Below are 20,104 nucleotides of genomic sequence, written 5' to 3' on the forward strand. Positions count from 1 at the left end.
CTCACTTTCAGGTGATATTGTGAACAAAAGAGGGCAGCATTATCTCCTGCAAATGTAAATAAACTTGTTTGTCTGAGCAACTGGCTGAACAAGAAATAGGACTGAGTGGACTTGTAGGCTCTGAAGTTTTACATTGTTTTACTTTTGAATGAAGTTATTTTTTGTACATAATTCTACATTTGTAAGTTCAACTTTTATGATAGATTGCACGACAGTACTTGTGTTAGGTGAATTGAAAAATACTATTTCTTTTGTTTTTTACAGTGCAAATATTTGTAATCAAAAATAAATATAAAGTGAGCACTGTACACTTTGTATTCTGTGTTATAATTGAAATCAATATATTTGAAAATGTAGAAAACATCCAAAAATATTTAAATAAATGGTATTCTATTATTGTGTAACAGTGCGATTAATCACGATTAATTTTTTTAATCACACGATTAATCATGATTAATTTTTTTAATTGCCTGATAGCCCTAGTTATTTATAAATGTTAACAACCTTAAAGGGCACCATCAACTTAAAAACCACTTCTGCCTGAAATCTGTGTACTTAAGAGTTTTATGCAATACCAAAGATTTTACCTGACAGAGACTGGGGAAAACTATTCTCTTTTTGCAGTTTACCATCTGCTTTTGGCAGCACTTTCTGTCTAGTCAGTCGCTGTTTCCTATGTTCATGTGGCTCTTTCACACAGCAAATGAGCAGCAAGAAACTTTTTAACAATAGGTTTGTAAAGTTATAACAATTGGAAGGGGGTAATCATGGAACAAACTGACAGGTGGAGCAACTGTCACAATTTCTAACTCATTGTTTGAAGCCAACTTGATCTCAAGTTGATGGTGTCCCTTTGAATCCTACTTTAACTTAAGAGAATAGTACAAATTTGTGCATGTGAATTACTCCTTTGATGCTGAACTGTAAGGTCCGTCAGCAGAACGCTATCGTTGCAGTGTGCCCGGCTATACGCAGTTCTGTTCAGGATTTGGTTTAGAGTAGGGGTCTCAAACTCAAATGACCATGAGGGCCACATGAGGACTAGTACATTGGCCCCAGGGCCGCATTTACTGACACCTCCCCCCCGCCGCCCTCGGCCCCGCCCCCACTCCACCCCTTCCATGAGGCCTCGCCCCTGCCCCGCCTCTTCCCACCCCTTCCCTGCCCCCATTCCAACCCCTTCCCTGAAATCCCCACCCCAACTCCGCCCCCTCCCTGCCCCCAGGGGGGACAGGAGGGGTCTGGGGTGTGGCAGGGGCTCAGGGCAGGGGGTTGGGGTGCAGCAGGGGGCTCAGGGCAGGGGGTCAGGGTGCAGGAGGGATGCAGCAAGGGGTCGGTGTGTGTGCTGGGTGCGGCAGGGGGTTCAGCTGCAGGAGGGGTTCGGGGGGTGGGCTCCGGCCCAACGCACACTGGGGGCAGGGCAGGCTCCAGGGCGGTGCCTGAAGCAACAGCCACACACACCCCTGTGCCCCTCCTTCCCCAGGTTCCGTCTGCTTCCCGGAACGGCACGGGGGCAGGGCAGGCAGGCAGGCAGGGAGCCTGCCCTGCCCCCAGTGCGCGTCGGGCCGGAGCCGCTCTAGGTAAACGCTGGGGGAGGGCGGGGGGGGGGGGCCGCGAGGAGCTCGCGGGCCGCAGAAATAACCCTGCGGGCCGCATGTTTGAGACCTCTGGTTTAGAGGACGTGCCTCTCACAGAATGGTGAAATGACAGACCAGTCGTCCCACCCATATTCTTCTGTGAACTTCCTCGTGATCTGACCCCATGCCATCCCTCTCACAAACCAGTATCTTCCGTTTTCCATGACCCCCAATTTTCCACCCCTTATTCTTTCCTCAGCTTAGGGCCTATGAATGTAGTTCAGCACGGCACTGCCATCTGGCCAATGAACTTGGGAACAGTAGAACAGCAAGTGTGAGCCTGGCTCCAGGTACAGGAGGAGGACAGCAGACATGTAAGGGAGTGGACTGCGCTGAAAGCAGCAGAAGAATCGAGCAGCTTTGGTCAGAGCATCGATCTGTGACACTCTCCTTGCTCGCATAGGTGCCTCCATGGCAGCATCTATATGTCACCCCAAAGCCTCTTCAGGGGTGTCTCTCCTTCCAGCCTGTGATGTTGCACTCCATATGATTTTATGAAAATATGCTAATGAGTGTGAATATAATGTAACTGGAATATGCTTCATGCAAAAGGTCTCTTGTAAGGTATCATTACAAAGCTTATAATCTACTGAATGTGGTCATCCTATTTGTATAAATGTATCATTCTTGTATCTGAAACTAGGAATATAAAATATAACTCTGAGGTCTGATTGTAGTTATGCAAAGTGTGGGCCATTAATGGTGGTTTAGGATCTTGATGGCTCCCATCAACTAGGACAACTGACTGTAGATGGCTCTGTTTGCTTGCAGGCCTTCCTGTGAGTCAGGCTGGGAGGAATGAAGGCTTGGAGGTCTCACAGGACATGTGACCATGTCACCTGGTACTGGAATCCATCTTAAACCTGGTGCTTTTCCATTTAGGAGGAGGGGTGGGGACCCAGAGAGAAAAAAGATTCCCGCCTTGTGCCAAAGCTATATAAGGGGGTGGAACAGAACAAAGGAGGCTGCAGTCATGAGAAATCCCCGAGATACCACCTGAGCTGGAACAAGGACTATACCAGGGGAAGGACTGGGTCCAGACTAGAAAGGAGTCTAGCCTGTGAAAGAAGTTTATTGGACCATCTCTGAGGGTGAGATTTACCTGCATTTAGTTTCCTACTGTATTAGGCTTAGACTTGCATGTTTTATTTTATTTTGCTTGGTAATTTACTTTGTTCTTTCTGTTATTACTTGGAACCACTTAAATCCTACTTTTTATATTTAATAAAATTATATATTGCTTATTACTGAACCCAGAGTAAGTGATTAATATCTGGGGGAGCAAACAGCTGTGCATCTCTCTCTATCAGTGTTATAGAGGGCGAACAATTTATGAGTTTACCCTGTATAAGCTTTATACAGAGTAAAACGGATTTTTGGGGGGGTTGGACCCCATTGGAAACTGGGTGTCTGGGTGCTAGAGACAGGAGCACTTTCTAAGCTGTTTTCAGTTAAGGCTGCAGCTTTTGGGGGACGTGGTTCAGATCTGGGTCTGTGTTTGCAGCAGACTGGCATGTCTGGCTCAACAAGGCAGGGTTCTGGAGTCCCAGGCTGCCAGGGAAAACGGGCTCAGAGGTAGTCTCAGCACATCAGGTGGCAGTCCCATGGGGATCTCTGTGACCCAACCCGTCACACAGCCGCTCTGGTCTGCGCCTCCACAGTACGACAAAGCCACAACATCACACACTGGACCAGATCTGTTGCTGGATGCTTAGTGCCACACTGAGACAGTTTGGCCCCACAGCCAGCCTAAGTGGCCCAGGAGGGTCTTCCATCAGCAGAGAGTCAGCGTAGATGCTGTTGCAACACTCACTCCCCTCTCGCTGACAGCACAGCAGGAGAAGGGAGCACGCCCAGGACAACTCTGCACTACGTCATTCCTCAGTTACGTTCCCATCCCCTTGTGGCTACGGCAGCACAGTGTAAATCAGAACATCTTGGTGTGGAGGAAGAGGAGGGTTGGGAGGAGCACACAGCAGCCGTGAGTCAGCAGCCTACAAGCTCAGGGAAGAAGCCTGTTCTCTGAAGGTAACCTCTACCACTCATGAGCCTGTGGCCTGGGATTTACACAGTGTTCCCCAGTGGATGGTTTCCTGGGTTCTTACATCCTTACCTGTAAAGACTCTTCCTCCTTAACCAGCTCTTTCGGGGGGAACAAGTCCTTGGCCTGGATGTATTCCAAACTGGGAGGGCCTTCTTCACCCTGCATTCCAAACAGAACACACACTCAGGCAAGAAAAGTCTGGGAGCAGTTTGAGGTGAATTGGACAAGGTACTCCAGGGTTATGGATTTGGAAAAACAGTGTTTTTTTTTCCACTTTTGAAAAGTAACTTTTTTAACCTAAAGTATCTCTCAGACATCATGGACTAATTCCCACTTTGTTATAGACATTACTGTTCAATGAGAATACAGCACTAGATCATTTTTATTAGGTCGAGTGGAAACCTATGGAATTAGATGATAAAAGATTGATACTTTGGAAGCTCCATGAAAGTCTCTGAACATTTAACCTCCATGAGTGGTCTTGTGGTGCTTACAAACTTGAAGTCCCATGAAACAAATACCGAGGATAAGACTGTGAGAATTTCCATTATGAGCCTAGAACAAGATTTTCAGAAGTGACTAGAGATTTTGGGGACCTCCATTTCTGGTGCCCACTTGAGACTCTGTAAAGAGATCTGATTCACAGAGGCCCTGTTAGGATACGTCAAACTGGGAACCCCAAATCACTAGCAAGTATGGAAATCTCACCCTACTTTTCACCCACTTCTAAACTGTGCAAAATGGCAATTTTTTCCCTCTCTCATTTAAGGACTTGTTTCCTTTCTTAGAAAAAGATTCTTTTGAAGTAGATATTAACTGGACAAGGTAAGACTTTGGGAGAAACGCAGTTTAGAAGTCTAACTTTCATTGAAAGATCTCTTGTAAACTAATTTTCTTCTAGAGTCTCTCAAACTGGTTTTATTCGTTGGTCATGAGTGAGGTCTAGGTTGGAGAAAACACACACACTTCACAATTATCAAAAAAACAAAAGCTTGTGACTTTAAATAAAATACCTTTGTATTGTGCCTGAGCCGTTTGGGGAAGAAACTTGAAATCTGGCACAAGGCTAGTCTCATGACAGACCATGGTGGCCTAGTTATTTGGCCAAGTTATAAGGGTTTAAATATACATATCACACCAGCACAGTAATTTCATACCAGACTTTTAAAATGAAGATGTCAGCATTCTCTAGTGTTGAATATAAAACTCAGAGGCAAAGTGCACATGGACTCATCCTCGTTACTCCTGGGGGAATTCTGCGCTACTGCGCAATGCCGATTTTTGCAGAAATTGATGTTTTTGGCACAGAATTTCCTTTCTCCCACAGAAATGGGCTGCAGTGCTGCTGGCCACCACTAGGGGGCCACGGGACCCAGAAAAGCCCAGCTCACACATAGAAGACACTGCCAGGGGGAGTGGGAGAGAGCTCGAGGGTTCCTGGCAGCTGCCATTCCCAGCATGCCCTGAGGGAAGGAGATGGCAGTGCGTGGGAAACTCCACACAAGCTTGAGACCGAGCATCAGGCGGCTTCTTCCACTGGATCCCTGGGCTCTGGGAGGTATGGCAGCAGGTGTCTGGGCTGGGGGGGGGGAGGGGGCTGCAGCTGGACTCTGGGGGAGAGTGTGGGTATCTGGCTGGGGGGGACCGGCAGCTGGGCTCTGGGGGGGAGGGGCTGTGGGTGTCTGGTCCCCCAGCTGAGCAGGGTGCAGGGAGAAACAGGATCAGAGAAACAGGAACTGGGCTGTCATAGGGGTTTCTTTAACTCTCTACTCCTGGGGGAACTTTTGTGTGTGTCTCCGTTGTTACAGACATACTTGCTGACAGGTATTTTGAAATAAATTATCAAAATAATTGAAACTGGTGTGATTATGTAGTGTTACTTTGACAAATAAAATGTGCAGATTTTTAATTTTTTGGCACAGAATTGCCCCAGGAGCATCTCGTGGAGCACAGAGTGCAGGCCCAGCACCTCACACAAACACACACCATGGGCCTAATACTTCTCTCTTCCCCGCAACCAGAGCGTGCCCTCCCACACACTCCACAATGCACAGAACATCGGGCTAACACCTCACACACCTCCCCCCGCGGGGCACCGTGCACCAGCTAGCACCTCACACATCCATGGTGTGACCAGATGTCCTGATTTTATAGGGACAGTCCCGATATTTGGGGCTTTGTCTCATATAGGCGCCTATTATCCCGCACCAGATTTTTCACACTTGCTCTCTGGTCACCCTCCTATACGCACAAAGCACACACTCCCATGCCCTAGCGCTCTGCCCGGTGCCAGAGCAGTGTGCTATCAGCTCACACACAGGCCTTGGGGTTCTCCCGAGGGCAGCCGACAGACACACCCACCTGGCATGGAGTGAATAGTACTTGTTCTAGTTTATGTCTAGATAATCTGTGGCCGTAGGGTCATCAGACCTCCACCTTGGCATTCACTAAGGCCCAGAACTGCTAGCCATATAAATAGCAAGGAGCTCCACTAGCATCTGGGTAGCACAATAGGGATGTGAAGCAAGCTGCAGCCCACCGCACAAGGGGCTCTACTAAGGAGCTGGCTCGGTATAGGTATGAAACCAGTTCTGAGAGCCACCTTCTTCCCATCACTTACAGGAGATGCTTTAATCCAGCTTCAAGAAGTTCTGCAGCCTGTTTGCATAAGGGTTGGGTTGAGCAGTTCTGGTGGCCCCTTCTGGCCTTGCAATGTATGGATCTGTGGGTCCCCCTGCTCATCCCCTTCCTTCCTGGGCCTTGGGGCAAATGGGATTGCCTGCATTGCCCTCAATATGCTCATAACACTGCAGCTCTGCATTAAGATAATGACTAATCCAGTGTCATGCTTCAAGGTTTCAGCCAGCCAGTTGCCTGTAGGGATCAGGAAGGCATTGTTTTCCCAATGCACAATTGGCTACACATATCTGGGATTTTTTTTTGCCTTCCTCTGAAGCATCAGTGATTCTCCACAGCTGGAGATGGGACCCCAGGCAGGCTGGACCAGTGCTCTGAGGTGACACGGAGAATCCTTTCTAGCTGCCAGGCTAGTGTGTCTTGGTCACATGCTCAGAGTCCAACTGATCGCCAGACTTGGGGTTGGAAAGGAATTCCCCCTCACCTCCCACATCAGATTAGCAGGGATCTTGAGGTTTTTATCACCTTCCACTGCAGCACGGGGTCTGGCTCACCTTCTGGGACCAGCTGGGCACATCTCACCTAATCAGCTCCCTGTCATTGCAGGGGTTGTGGCCATCAGTAGCAACTCAGTCTCTCCTGTTCGCCGCCTGTACGCACAGTTTAATCTCCTGGGGACTGAAATGCTTTGGTCTATTTTAAGACTTTGGGCTCCATACAGAGGTCACTGGATGAAACTTCATGGCCTACTAGATGATCCACTTGCCCCCTCTGGTCTTAAAGTCTATGAAACTTCCCTTTCAGTCACTATAAAAACACAGCATCACTCCCAGCTGGAAGCCAACTCACTGTAATTCCCTAGTGACCAGCCACGTTGCAGGTGCCTGTATGTAGATAACAGGGAGACTTCCACAGGCTTCTGCCCCTACTGGTCACCAGTAATGAAGGGGGCAGGCTCCCTGGAGAGTCTCCAGGGGAACAGCAATGGCTTGGAGCAAGAGCCCTGCAAGCCACCAGTCAGCTCCCACCCAGCTTCACTCGCTGCTAGCCAAGTAGTGATGAAGCAGGAAAGCACAAAGGCAAGGCAGTAGCGGTGTCACTCCAGGGGACAGACAGTGAGCAAGGCCTATGGCCAGGTGGCTGCAGTGTGCCACCCCCCAGAAGTGGGTACCTGGACTGCCACACCAGACATCACTATGCCGCCCACTAAGTAATGCCGGGGGAGGGGTGGGAAGGGGTGGGAGCAGCCCCTGGAACAGAACTTCAGCCAGCCGTGTCTCATTTCCTTCCCAGCATGTCAATAGGGTGGGAGCTCTGGGATCCCCTCCCTATTTGTCCCCTTCCCAGGCAGCATCAGGCAGGGTGGGTACTCAGGGATTCCCCCCAGGTGCCTGCTGCTGTCATACTGTAATTTTCCAGCTGCAGACAGGGGCTGTCTAGGAGTCTGCGCAGCACAGCACACTCAGTCTGGCCTCGCTGGCCGACTCACAGCTATGGGCTAGTTAGAGCTGTGGCCTCGGGAAACTGCAGGCAATCGCTGCAGGATTAGTAGGGTCCAGGGCTTCTCCCAGGAGCACGTGGAATCAGTGGGATGGAAGTCAGGGGAGGGAAGATTCCTTCCCCCAAGAAAAAGCAGCTGGGGCAGAACGAGAGCAGCATGTCGAGCCCAGGCAGGGGAGCGAGGATCTGCAGGACGCCCAACTCAAGGACAGGCTGCGTCTGGGACGGCTGCCCCTTCCCTGCCTCAGGACAGGCGCTGGAGAGGAAACCTGGCCTGCAGCCCTGCATGCAGACACTTAACAGACAACAGGGAGGAGAAGAGAAGGCACTTACAAAGCAGTTGAGCATGGAGCAGGAACTGCGGCCCGGCAGACTCATGTTCATTTCCAGAGGTGACGGCTGGGCTGGGCGCACACAAGCAGCATCGCCCTTCTCTGGTCCTTTGCTGCTGCCGGCAGCGACTCTCACACAATCACACCCAATTAGTGCAGCCTCCCCATCCCTCACAGGAGGGCAGGCGCATCCCTGCTGCAAGCGACTACAGCAGCTGTGCCTGCTGACAATGGAGATGGGGGAGGGAGGGAGGGAGGGTGGAGAGACTCCACCTACCTCCTAAGGAAGCAGAGCAGACCCTGCCATCTGAGTGCCTCCTTGACAGACTGCATGGAAAATGGAGACACCAGCAAACCGGCCAGAAGGATTCACCCCCTCGCCACCCTCACACGCAGAGCCGGGATTCTGCTGACACATCCCCCCTTCAAACTGAGCTGCAAGCGGAGTGAGAGGAGCCTGCTGGGAAATGCAGTCCTGGCCTGCAGCACACCCCAGAGGCACCTGCCACACAGCCAGCATGTGCAGGAATGTGCAGGAACAATAGCAAGCAGCTCGCTTTGTGTGCTCACCCTGAGCCCCTCCTCCCCCAGGAGGGACCCCAGGGCCTGGCTCCAGCTCCAAGCTTGCTGCTTGGGGATACTCAGTTCCACAGAACCACAGCAACTGGGTCCCAAACCTCCCTGAACTGCAACTCACCAGTGCTCACAGCCTTCCTCACCCAGCAGATAAACTCTGCCTGATCAGGCGGAGGGGACAAAGGGGCTGTCCTCTCCCACCCTACAGCCTACAGCTTCCACAAGTACATACCCTCTATGTCCACTGCCCTGCCCAGGCAGAGCACAGAGCACTTAGGGTGCACTGCCCCATTGGCCTTATCTACACTAGGGTCAAAATGTAGCTAGCCCGAGGACAACTGCCCTGGTGTTAGCACAGCTGGAAGCCCTAGTGCAGACAAGGCTCCCGTGGCTGCCAGCACTTTTCACGCTGTATCAATCAGCCTGTCTGAACAGTTTTAAACTGACTGTTTAAAATGGCTATCGGAGCCTTGCCTATGCCAGGGCTCCTAGTGCTGCCAACCCCAACGCAGCTGCCCTGGGTAAGCAATAGCAACAGTGGGAAATGTTCAGAAAATCTCTCCAGTGCAGACAAGCCTGCGGAACAGAAACCTCTTCACTCTCACAGGCCAGTGTTGCGCCCCTGAGCATTACCTCTACCATCACCTCAAGAGGGGTTTCTTCCTGTTGACTAGCAAAGGTCTGCTGCAAACAACAAAGATTCTAATGCTTTTCAGAGAAGAGGTCACAGGACTCCTTTACAATGGAAAGAAGCGGTCACACACACACTCTCTATGTATAAATTGTGGGTTTCTAGTTCATATTTAAACAATGGACAAGGGAGAACTTCTGTCATTTACCTGTAGAGGAGCTCGGGGGGGGGGGGGGGAGAGGGGGCGGCAAATGGGGACAGTGGATTAGCTGGGTGTTTCTGTTTGACAAATACAGCAGGAAAGTGTGTAACAAATGATTTACCCTGGTGATTATTCGCCAGTAAAAGTGTTATGGAACTTTCTCTCTAGATTTGTACCGACAGAACTGGGTGCTGATAGCAGGGCAGAGATAAGGTTGTTCATCAAGACTTCGCTTTGAATTTCCATACTTTAATATCAGCTTTAAAAGAGCTGAACAATCTGACCTGACCATCTGCCGGCTAAGCCCCTGTGCTTGTTCGGCCCATTTAGAAATCTTTAGTTAATGAAGTTTGGTCTTTTAAAAATAAGTGTGTACCCATCTCTTAAAACAAAACTCTTGCAGAACAGCTGAGCCTGCCCCCAGCTGGAGACAGACCTGAAGCTAAACCCACAGCAGAATTTGGGGAAATTTTAGCTCCAAACTTTGCAGGCTTCTCTCTTTTTTCAAAGTGGAAACACAAGTGCAGCTTCCCACAAGTGAAATAGTGCTATGGTTCCGTATAATTAACCAAGAAGGACACAGCCAGTGCTCTCAGAATAATTAGCATGGAAATGAGAATGTTACATACAGAGCACAACTTCCCTGAATGGGTCATGGGGAACAGAGACTCCTGAACACGAGTCTCCAGGAGCCTTGCCTGCTTAGCTTACTGGAGATGTTTTCTAAACACTATCAAGTCATGACAGTCCTTGGCTGGCAGTGTCAAGGAGCATTCTCCCCACCGCCATGCCTGGAGGGAGTAAAGCGTGGTGGAACATTACAATGCCCTTATCCACATGCCTCCCACAACTCCAGCCAACGCTGCTTACTACTGCCCTTTGGTTAGTGTCGGGGTGTTAAATGTACACATTGCAAGTTAGATCCAGCTTCCAGCATGCAGCTCCCCTCACTGCAACTTCCCAAAGCATTGGCCCACCAGTGCCTGCCAGCCACAGCTCAGAGGGCCAAGGAGGGAGACGCAGCCAGAGACAGGGAGAAAAGACTCTCCCTTGGGGGCTGGGGAAGGAAAGTACTGGAAGGGAAAGGATGGAGAGGAGAAAAGAGTTATGGGGAAAGGACTCCACTGTGGGTGTGGGGAAAGAGAACAGGGGAAATTCACAGAAATGTGGCAATGTAGGGGCATGACTGGCCACGGCTGGGGGGCACACAAAGGAGTGTTTGAGGGATGGAGGGGGATGGCTGGCCATGGGTAAGGGGCACAGACATGAAGTTAACAGAGGATGGGAGGTTTCACAAAGGTATTTACTTTAATTGTCTCTCAATGGGACATTTAACTTGAGTAGTTGAACAGTCACATCCTGCAATCAGACACGACTGCAAAATGAGCCTCATGTCAGTGACCTTTTACACCTGACCCACAGACCGGAACTGACCACTATGCTGCATGTGGTGTAGCCACTCTGTGCCGACAGGAGAGAGCTCTTCCATCGGCATAATAAACCCGCCTCTGTGAGAGGCGGTAGCTGTGTCGGCGGGAGAAGCTCTCTTGCCGACATAGCGCTGTGCACACCGGAACTTAGGTCGATTTAACTTACGTTGCTCGGGGGGGGAGGGGCTTATTCACACCCCTGAGTGATGTCAGTTATACCAAAGTAAGTGGTAGTGTAGACCTGGCCTTAATCAAATTTCAGGCTCGGCAATTTCTGAAAGTGCCTCCTTTCCTATGCCCGACCCCACCGGTCGAGGTTGGAGTAAGTTAACCATATCTTAAAATTAAAAAAAAAATAAAAAAAATCACAATTATTTGGTCACTTCATTTAGGGATCTGAAATGTCCCCAGGGATGACAAGTGACCACTGACGTTTTGGGCTGCAGTGTGCACCCAGTGTCACTCCTGCCAGCTTCTGGCTCAAGCGAGGCAGGCGTACGTCTCTCTCTGAGGAAGGGTGTCTGAATGAGTTTACCATGAAAGACTGAACACATCCCTAACATTTCCTCTGAGCAGCAGCACAGCTTTGGTAGTGACTGGACTCATTCACTGCAGATACTGGTCAGTACCATGAACGCTTGGTGCCACTGGACTTTTTCCTGTAATTTATGTCGCTCAACGGGTAGTGATCAATGGCTCCGTGTCTAGTTGGCAGCCAGTATCAAGCGGAGTGCCCCAAGGGTCGGTTTTGTTCAATAACAAAGGGGGGAGGGATAGCTCAGTGGTTTGAGCATTGGCCTGCTAAACCCAGGGTTATGAGTTCAATCCTTGAGGGGGCCATTTAGGGATCTGGGGCAAAAATCTGTCTGGGGATTGGTCCTGCTTTGAGCAGGGGGTTGGACTAGATGACCTCCTGAGGTCCCTTCCAACCCTGATATTCTATGATTCTATGAATATCTTTATTAATGATCTGGAGGATGGTGTGGACTGCACCCTCAGCAAGTTTGCAAAGGACACTAAACTGGGAGGCGTGGTAGATACGCTGGAGGATAGGAACAGGATACAGAGGGACCTAGATAAATTAGAGGATTGGGCCAAAAGAAATCTGATGAGGTTCAACAAGGACAAGTGCAGAGTCCTGCATTTAGGACAGAAGAATCCCATGCACTGCTACAGACTAGGGACTGAGTGGCTGGGCAGCAGTTCTGCAGAAAAGGACCTAGGGGTTACAGTGGATGAGAAGCTGGATATGAGTCGACAGTGTGCCCTTGTTGCCAAGAAGGCTAACGGCATTTTGGGCTGTATAAGTAGGGGCATTGCCAGCAGATCGAGAGACGTGATCATTCCCCTCTATTCGACATTGGGTTGGGGCCTCATCTGGAGTACTGTGTCCAGTTTTGGGCCCCGCACTACAAGGAGGATGTGGAAAAATTGGAAAGAGTCCAGTGGAGGGCAACAAACATGATTGGGGGCGGGAGCACATGACTTATGAGGAGATGCTGAGGGAACTGGGATTGTTTAGTCTGCAGAAGAGAAGAACGAGGGGGGATTTGATAGCGGCTTTCAACTACCTGAAAGGGGGTTCCAAAGAGGATGGATCTAGACTGTTCTCAGTGGTACCAGATGACAGAACAAGGCGTAATGGACTCAAGTTGCAGTGGGGGAGGTTTAGGTTGGATATTAGGAAAAACTTTTTCACTAGGAGGGTGGTGAAGCACTGGAATGGGTTACCTACAGAGGTGGTGGAATCTCCTTCCTTACAGGTTTTTAAGGTCAGGCTTGACAGAGCCCTGGCTGGGATGATTTAGTTGGGGATTGGTCCTGCTTTGAGCAGGGGGTTGGACTAGATGACCTCCTGAGGTCCCTTCCAACCCTGATATTCTATTATTCTAATTCTACCACTTTCTGTAGTTAGAAAAAACACAAACATTTTGACTGATGAAAGGAAAGAACAGGCCATGTCAGGTGTCCCACAAAAAGTTCTCAGGACACCAGAACATCATATGAAACCAAGACTATCCTATTAAAAGCAGGACATATGGTCTCCAGGCCTGGGGACACTGCATCTCTCTGGGTGTTCCCCACAACTGGCCAAAAAGGCCCATGCTTGGCAGGCTCTGGGTCACATTACCAGCCTTTAGGCTCAGTCAGGCTTTTCAATGAATATATGACATTTGCTTACTGGATGCTTTGGGTCAGGGAAGTTTTATGAAAAGCAGGTTTTTCAGGAGTTACTGAAAACAAATAAAACACAAGTCGCCCAGACAATGTCTCAAGCCTTTGCATGCTCCCTGCAGCATCTCCAAGCCATGTGGGATGCCATCCAGAGTGGTGCCCCTCCTAACAATGGTGTATAACAATAACGCTGTATGAGCATCGGAGAAAGGAACCAAGATTCTCTCCAACCCCCTGACCAAATAGAGACTATGCTGAGCACTGCCCCAGGACATTGAGAACATTCACTCATGCCACGCATTCCAGCAGGAAAAGCTTCTCTTCACGCAGAATCAATTAGTAACTTTGAGAAAATGGTGCATATTTATTCAAGCTGATATATTTTTGCCTCAATCTCATCTCTGCCCTAGTTTACAAAGCATGTTGGGTCTTTAGAGTTTGCAGCCTTGAAACCAAGCTGTTTCCCAGTAAGGGGTACAGAAAAGTGTAAAATATTTATGAGTTTCTAACAAAGGTGTATTTTTACTTCTCTAGCTCCAAAATGGCTAGGTTCATTTTCTTCAAGCTTGGCAAGAAATTCTCCTCTGGCCTCCCAAAGTGCACCGGTTTTCAGACCAGGGGAGGGTGTTTGGTAATGTTACAGCAGAGCACAATATAAGGTTTCTAATAGGACAATGGTTGCATGCATGACTAATAGAGCCACTAGCTAATGCAGCTCCATAATCAGAGAGATTAGAGGCAGCAGACTTCTTAGATTGTTCTGTGTCTCAGGGCCAATGCAGGAGCATGCTCTATGTATGCTCTCCAAGCACCTAAACCTGCACGGCACTGAAATCATTGCCAATTTTGCAAGAGTACAGGCTGCAGAATTGAGCCACTATTATCACTTCCATTTCAGGGTTTAATAGACCAACCAGGGGGGCTTCCTCCAATTCCCTTGGGAGATTCTGCCACTTCTTTGATCTCGGGGGTAGGAAAGTTTTCCTGATGTTCTACCTAAACTGTCCCTTTCTTAATTTCATCCCATTACTCCTTGTGTTGAACTAAATAATAATTCTCTCTCCCTTTTCACAGACTTTAGATATTTGTAAACTTGTGTCCTACTTTCTAATGGTTGCTTGGTTAAAATAGACCTAGTTAGCACTTTGAATTTGAAAGAGATTAAAACTCTCCAGCCCTTTGATCATTTTTGCTGCTCCTCTCTGAGCTCCCCTCATCATGTTGATCCCCCTTCTAGTAAAACTGAGCACAAAACTGAATATAATTGAATCTAATGCTCCTGGTCCAGTCTCATTAGAACCATGCAAAGAGGGATTCGCTGTCTACCTGCTCTGAGACATGATCACTCTGCAGGTACTGTTACATTCAAACTCCTATCTGATTTACTATCCCCAATACCTCTACAGCTGGTTTCTTTCAGCATTACTGCTTTCTAGCTTACTTCCCCCCTCCCATTGATTTTGTATGATTTGGATTATTTTCCCTCAGAAAGGTTTTTTCCAATCTCATTTTGTTACTTTGTGGCCACATTCCTACTTCCTCCACATCCGTTTGTATTTTTCTTTCCTCACTGCTGTTTGAAATTCCTCCCAATTTAGTCTCATTTGTACCATGGTGCTGGCCAGGGTGCCCGGTGCCACTGCACCTGCTGTGGCACCATCAAAGCGGACTGCCCCGCCTGACTTGCCTGGCCCACTGACTGTCGACTTGGAAGGGAGGCCGGGCTGGCATACGATCTACCACCATCCCGGGACGGAGACGAGTGACGGCGACGTGAGCTGTGCCGAACCCGAGACTGTAATCCCGGCATGGAGGAGTGGGAGTACCGTCTGTAGAGGTTGCTCTGTGAATGGGGCTACGATAGCTTCTCGGAGATAACGACCTCCGGTGCTGTCTGTCCTGGTCTTGGAGGGGCACGCTCTCATAGTGAGGTCTACGTTCCCTCGAGGTGGAGCAGTGCCTGGAACCCCTGCTGTCCGGCACCCAGCCAGACAATCTGGTGGGGGTCGACGGGGACAGGTGCGGGCTGCGCACGGGATGGTCACTGTGCAGAGAACGGCGTCGGGAAACTTCCCTCGACTGTGAGTGGTACCATCCAGGCGGCGACTGTGGGGGTTCAAGTGGTGGCTTGCCTCTGGACCGGGGAGCTGCTGACGTCGGTGCGACCAGTACCGGTAGAGACGTAACGTCTCGAGCTGCCTGCAGGGCCTCCGACATGGAGGGCACCCGAATGTGGCCACTGGCGTCCAGGGAGGCCAGCTCGGAGTGGGTCAGGCTACTCCGCTCTACTTGAGTCGGAGGCCGCAAGGCCGATGGTGATTGAGAGCTGCCCAACGTGGGTCTAGTCTCTCCCCCAGCTTTGCTCCGGTGCGTTGGCGGATAAGACCTCTTCTTCTCCTTTTTAGAGAGTGTCCCGTGGACGGGGAGCGGTGCCGACTGGTGGAGGACACCGTTGGGTCGCCGCGCACCGATGCCATGGTGCGTGGTGATGGCTCACAGTTGTATGTCCCGCTCCTTCTTGGTCCGAGGCTTGAAGGATCACTGGGATGGGTTTCCCCCAGACAGTGTAAACAGTCCGCGTGTGGGTCACTCACGGGCATAGGCCATTTGCAAGTGTCACACAACTTAAAGCCCGGGGCACGGGGCATGCCCCGACCTGGGCGCATTTAACTAATCTACCTAAACTTCTTTTTGGGGGGGGGATAACTACAGGTACTAACTACGAACTAAATGAAGTTCAAAGAGGGAAGCTACAGCAGAGCTGGAGCAGAGCAGTTCCAAAGCACCTTCACTGGCAGCAAGAAGGAACTGAGGGTGGGTGGAGCGCACAGTGCCCCTTATACCGTGCCATGGAGGCGCCACTCCAGGGGTTGCTGGGGCACTCCCCTATGGGTACTGCTAAGGGAAAATCTTCCGGCACCAATGCACGTGGCGAGCACACACACCTACTGTGGAATGCACATGAGCATTCAAAGAAGAGCACTCGAAGAAGAACTGCACGTTTGAACTACTTCTAGCTGGTTTACATTTAAGGTAATTGAGGGATCTTGTGAAACCCCCTTGTCCTAATACAACTGTTTTCTTGATGCTGATGGTGACAGCAAATGCCTGACAGGCACTGAAAGGTCGTCCATGAGTTCTTGTAGTAGATCTTCATCGTGGGCTATGAGGGCAGCAGCAGCAGCGAATAGAAGTTCCCTGATGAGCACCTTTTTGACTTTGATCTTTGACTTAAGTCGGACAGGCTGAAGAGTTTCCCATCTAATACTGCTCCATCTTGCATGTCCTTAAACGCAGAGTTCAAGAGTACCGAGAAGAAGATTCCAAAAGTGTAGGGGCAAGAACACATCCTTGCTTCACTCTGCTTTTCATCTCAAAGCTGTCCAAAGTGGACCCGTCAAACTGGACAGTTGCTCTCATGTTGTTGTGGAATGAACGTATAAGACTCAACAGGGTTGGTGGGCAACCTATCTTTTCTAGTATTGCAAATAGACCTGCTCTGCTGACTGTGTCAAATGCTTTGGGTAGGTCCACAAAGGCGATGTACAATAGTCGGTTTTGCTCTCTGCAGTTTTCTTGCAGTTGACGCAGAGAAAATATCATGTCTATAGTTGATCTTCCAGCCCTGAATCACAGGGTAGACATGAACTGTAGCTGTTGCAGTGGCCATTTTCACCTTTATTTTTATACAAAGCGATGATGTTTGCATCGCGCATCTCTTGTGGTACCTCACCCTCTTTCCAGCATTTAAGTAGCAGCTGATGAAGATATGGTAATAGGCTGTCTTCCCGCACTTGAGGATTTCCGCTGGGATGCCATCTTTTCCAGGAGCCTTGCTACTTGATAGCAAATCAATGGCCCTGTTTAGTTCTTCTACAGTGGGCTCCACATCTAGCTCTGGCATGACCTGTAGAGATGGTATTTGGTCCAGTGATTCGCTGGTAATGTTTCTTGTGAGTATAGCTCTGAATAGTGTTCAACGCAACAAGACAGCTCACTCTTGCATTAATGTAGCATTTTATATTTATGTTTTGTAGTTCATACTTAAGGACAGAGGATAATAGATTAAGACACATGTATAATAAGAAAAATAGGAAAAGAAATACTACATATGTCAAGTGCAATTTGCTGGAAATGTAATTTTGCATTTCCTGATTTCTTGCAATTGTGGAATCTTCACACTGCAATTTTTGCAGATTTTTCTAAAACGATTTTTAACGAAGGAGTCAAAATATCTGGTGTTATTCAGAACTCACTGCCACAGGTTTTGCTAACCAAGTTCATAAGCTAGTAGGTCTGCAGTTACTTGGGTTTTACTTCTAACAAGGTCGATCTGTAAAGCTCAATCACTCGCTAGAAAGGCTATTCAGCTGCCGATGAACAAACTCTGCCGGATTCGGCACTAGAGTCAATCAGTGGTAGAGCTCTGGAGCCTTACGGCTTGTGGCATTTACCAGCACAACTTGTCAATTGCATTAAACAGCAATTCGCTACTGCGTTCAATAGCTAGAGGTGCACACCTATCCATAGTTCCATGAACACCTTACGTGTTACTGACAACATTCCCTAGGGTGTGGGCACAGAGCCGTATGTTCAAATGTTAACCTTGATTTTAAAAAAGCTTTTTGAAATGTCAAAAGTTCAGTCATTTTGTAACTAACTCCTCAAAATAATGGTGTCCAATTTTCTTATGCAGGAAAAGTATCTGATACTTTGAAAATGACTGAGGGGATTTGGTGCAAACCTTCTTAAAATAAACCAAAGCAAAATAAATTAGACAATCTGGCTTTTGATAGAGACCAAACATTTCAGCACAAAAGCTACAGGTCTTGGAAAACATAAGGTCCATCTAGCCCAGTATCCTGTCTTCCAACAGTGGCCAATGCCAGGTGCTTCAGAGGGAATGAACAGAACAGGCAATCATCGAGTGATCCAGCCCCTGTCGTCCATTCCCAGCTTCTGGCAAACAGAGGCTAGATACACTCAGAGAATAGAGATGAATCTCTGATCATCTTAGCTAATAGTCATTGATGGACTTATCCTCCAGGAACTTATCTAATTCTATTTTGAATCCAGTATTACTTTTGGTCTTCACAACATCCCCAGCAATGAATTCCACAGGTTGACTGTGTGTTGTGTGAAGAAGTGCTTCCTTTTGTTTTAAACCTGCTGTCTATTAGTTTCACTGGGTGACCCCTGGTTCTTATGTGAAGGGGTAGATAACACTTCCTTATTCACTTTCTCTCACGATTTTATAGACCTCTATCATATCCCCATTCAGTGATGTCTTTTCCAAGCTTCAAAGTCCCAGTCTTTTTTAATTTCACCTTGTATGGAAGCTGTTCCATACCCCTAATCATTCTTGTTGACCTTTTGTGTATCTTCTCCAATATCTTTCTTCAGATGGGGTGACCAAAACTGCACACAGTATTCAAGGTGTGGGCATATTATGGATTTAGATCTGTTTCTCTCAAACTTTTGTATTGGTGACCTCTTTCACACAGTAAACCTATGAGTGCGACCCCTCCCCCCCTTATAAACTAAAAACACTTTTTTTGTATTTAACACCATTATAAATGCTGGAGGCAAAGCAGCGTTTGGGGGTGGAGGCTGACAGCTCGCGACCCCCCATGTAATAACTTTGTGACCCTCAATTTGAGAACCCCTGATTTATATAGAGGCATTATGATATTTTCTGTCTTATTTATCTCTTTCCTAATGATTCCTAACTTTGTTAGCTTTTTTGACTGCCACTGCACATTGAGTGGCTGTTTTCAGAGAACTATCCACAGTGACTCCAAGATCTCTTTCTTGAATAGTAACAGCTCATTTAGTAAATATAGTTGTAAATATAGTTGGGATTATGTTTTCCAATGTGCATTACTTTGCATTTATCAACAATGATTTTCATGTGCCATTTTGTTGCCCAGTCACCCTGTTTAATGAAGTCCCTTTGTAACACTTGGCAGTCTGCTTTGGACTTAACTATCTTGAGTAGTTCTGTATCATCTGCAAATTTTGCCATCTCACTATTTACCCCTTTTTCCAGATCATTTATGAATATATTGAACAGCACTGATCCCAGGACAGACCCCTGGGGGACACCACTATTTACCTCTCTCCATTTATTCCTACCCTTTGTTTCCTGTCTTATAACCAGTTACTAATCCATGAGAGGACCTTCCCTCTTATCCCATGACAGCTTACTTTGCTTAAGAGCCTTTGGTGAAGGACCTTGTTGAAGGCTTTCTGAAAGTCTAAAGTACACTATATCGACTGGATCACCCTTGTCCACATATATGTTGACCCCACTCCAAAGAATTCCAATAGACTGGTGAGGCATGATTTCCCTTTACAAAAGCTATGTTGACTCTTCCCTAACAAATTGTGTTCATCTATATGTCTGACCAGGGCCAGCGGTCGCCTAGGGCGGCGGGATTTGGGGGGCAGCATTTTGCCACCCTCGGCGGCAATTTGGCGGCGGGGGGTCCTTCCGCTCCGGGTCTTCGGTGAAAATTCGGCGGCAGATCCTTCACTCGCTCCGGGACCCGCCGTCGAAGTGCCCCGAAGACGCGGAGTGGAAGGACCCCCGCCGCCGAATGCTCAGAGGAGGAGCGCTGTGCCTAGGGCGGCAAAAACCCTGGCGCTGCTCCTGTGTCTGACAATTCTGTTCTTTACTCTGGTTTCAACCAATTTGCCTGGTACTGAAGTTAGGCTTACTGGCCTGTAATTGCCGGGATCGCCTCTGGAGCCTGTTTTAAAAATTGATGACATATTAGCTATCCTCCAATTATCTGGTACAGAATCTGATTTAAATAATAGGTTACATACCAAACTTCGTTATGATCATGTGAAAACTGGGAGCAACAAAAGAAATCATTTTTCTATTTTAACTACAGCAGAAAATTCGGGTTCCACTGTTAGAATTCCTACCTAGACC

The 20,104-nt window shown here is 48.4% G+C and overlaps 1 protein-coding gene across 1 annotated transcript in view; it reads right to left on the minus strand.

Moving 5' to 3' along the window:
* Nucleotides 1-8,202, minus strand: part of MTMR4 (myotubularin related protein 4) — a 52,766-nt gene extending 44,564 nt beyond the window's left edge. The window contains exons 1-2 of the mRNA XM_065418309.1: nucleotides 8,152-8,202; nucleotides 3,751-3,840 (exon numbers count right to left, since the gene is read on the minus strand). Of these exons, the coding sequence (XP_065274381.1) occupies nucleotides 3,751-3,840; nucleotides 8,152-8,202 (141 nt within the window). The remainder of the gene's footprint in view (nucleotides 1-3,750; nucleotides 3,841-8,151) is intronic.
* Nucleotides 8,203-20,104: the final 11,902 nt, after the last annotated feature.

Source organism: Emys orbicularis, chromosome 17 (genome assembly GCF_028017835.1).
Source record: "Emys orbicularis isolate rEmyOrb1 chromosome 17, rEmyOrb1.hap1, whole genome shotgun sequence".
NCBI lineage: Eukaryota > Metazoa > Chordata > Testudines > Emydidae > Emys > Emys orbicularis.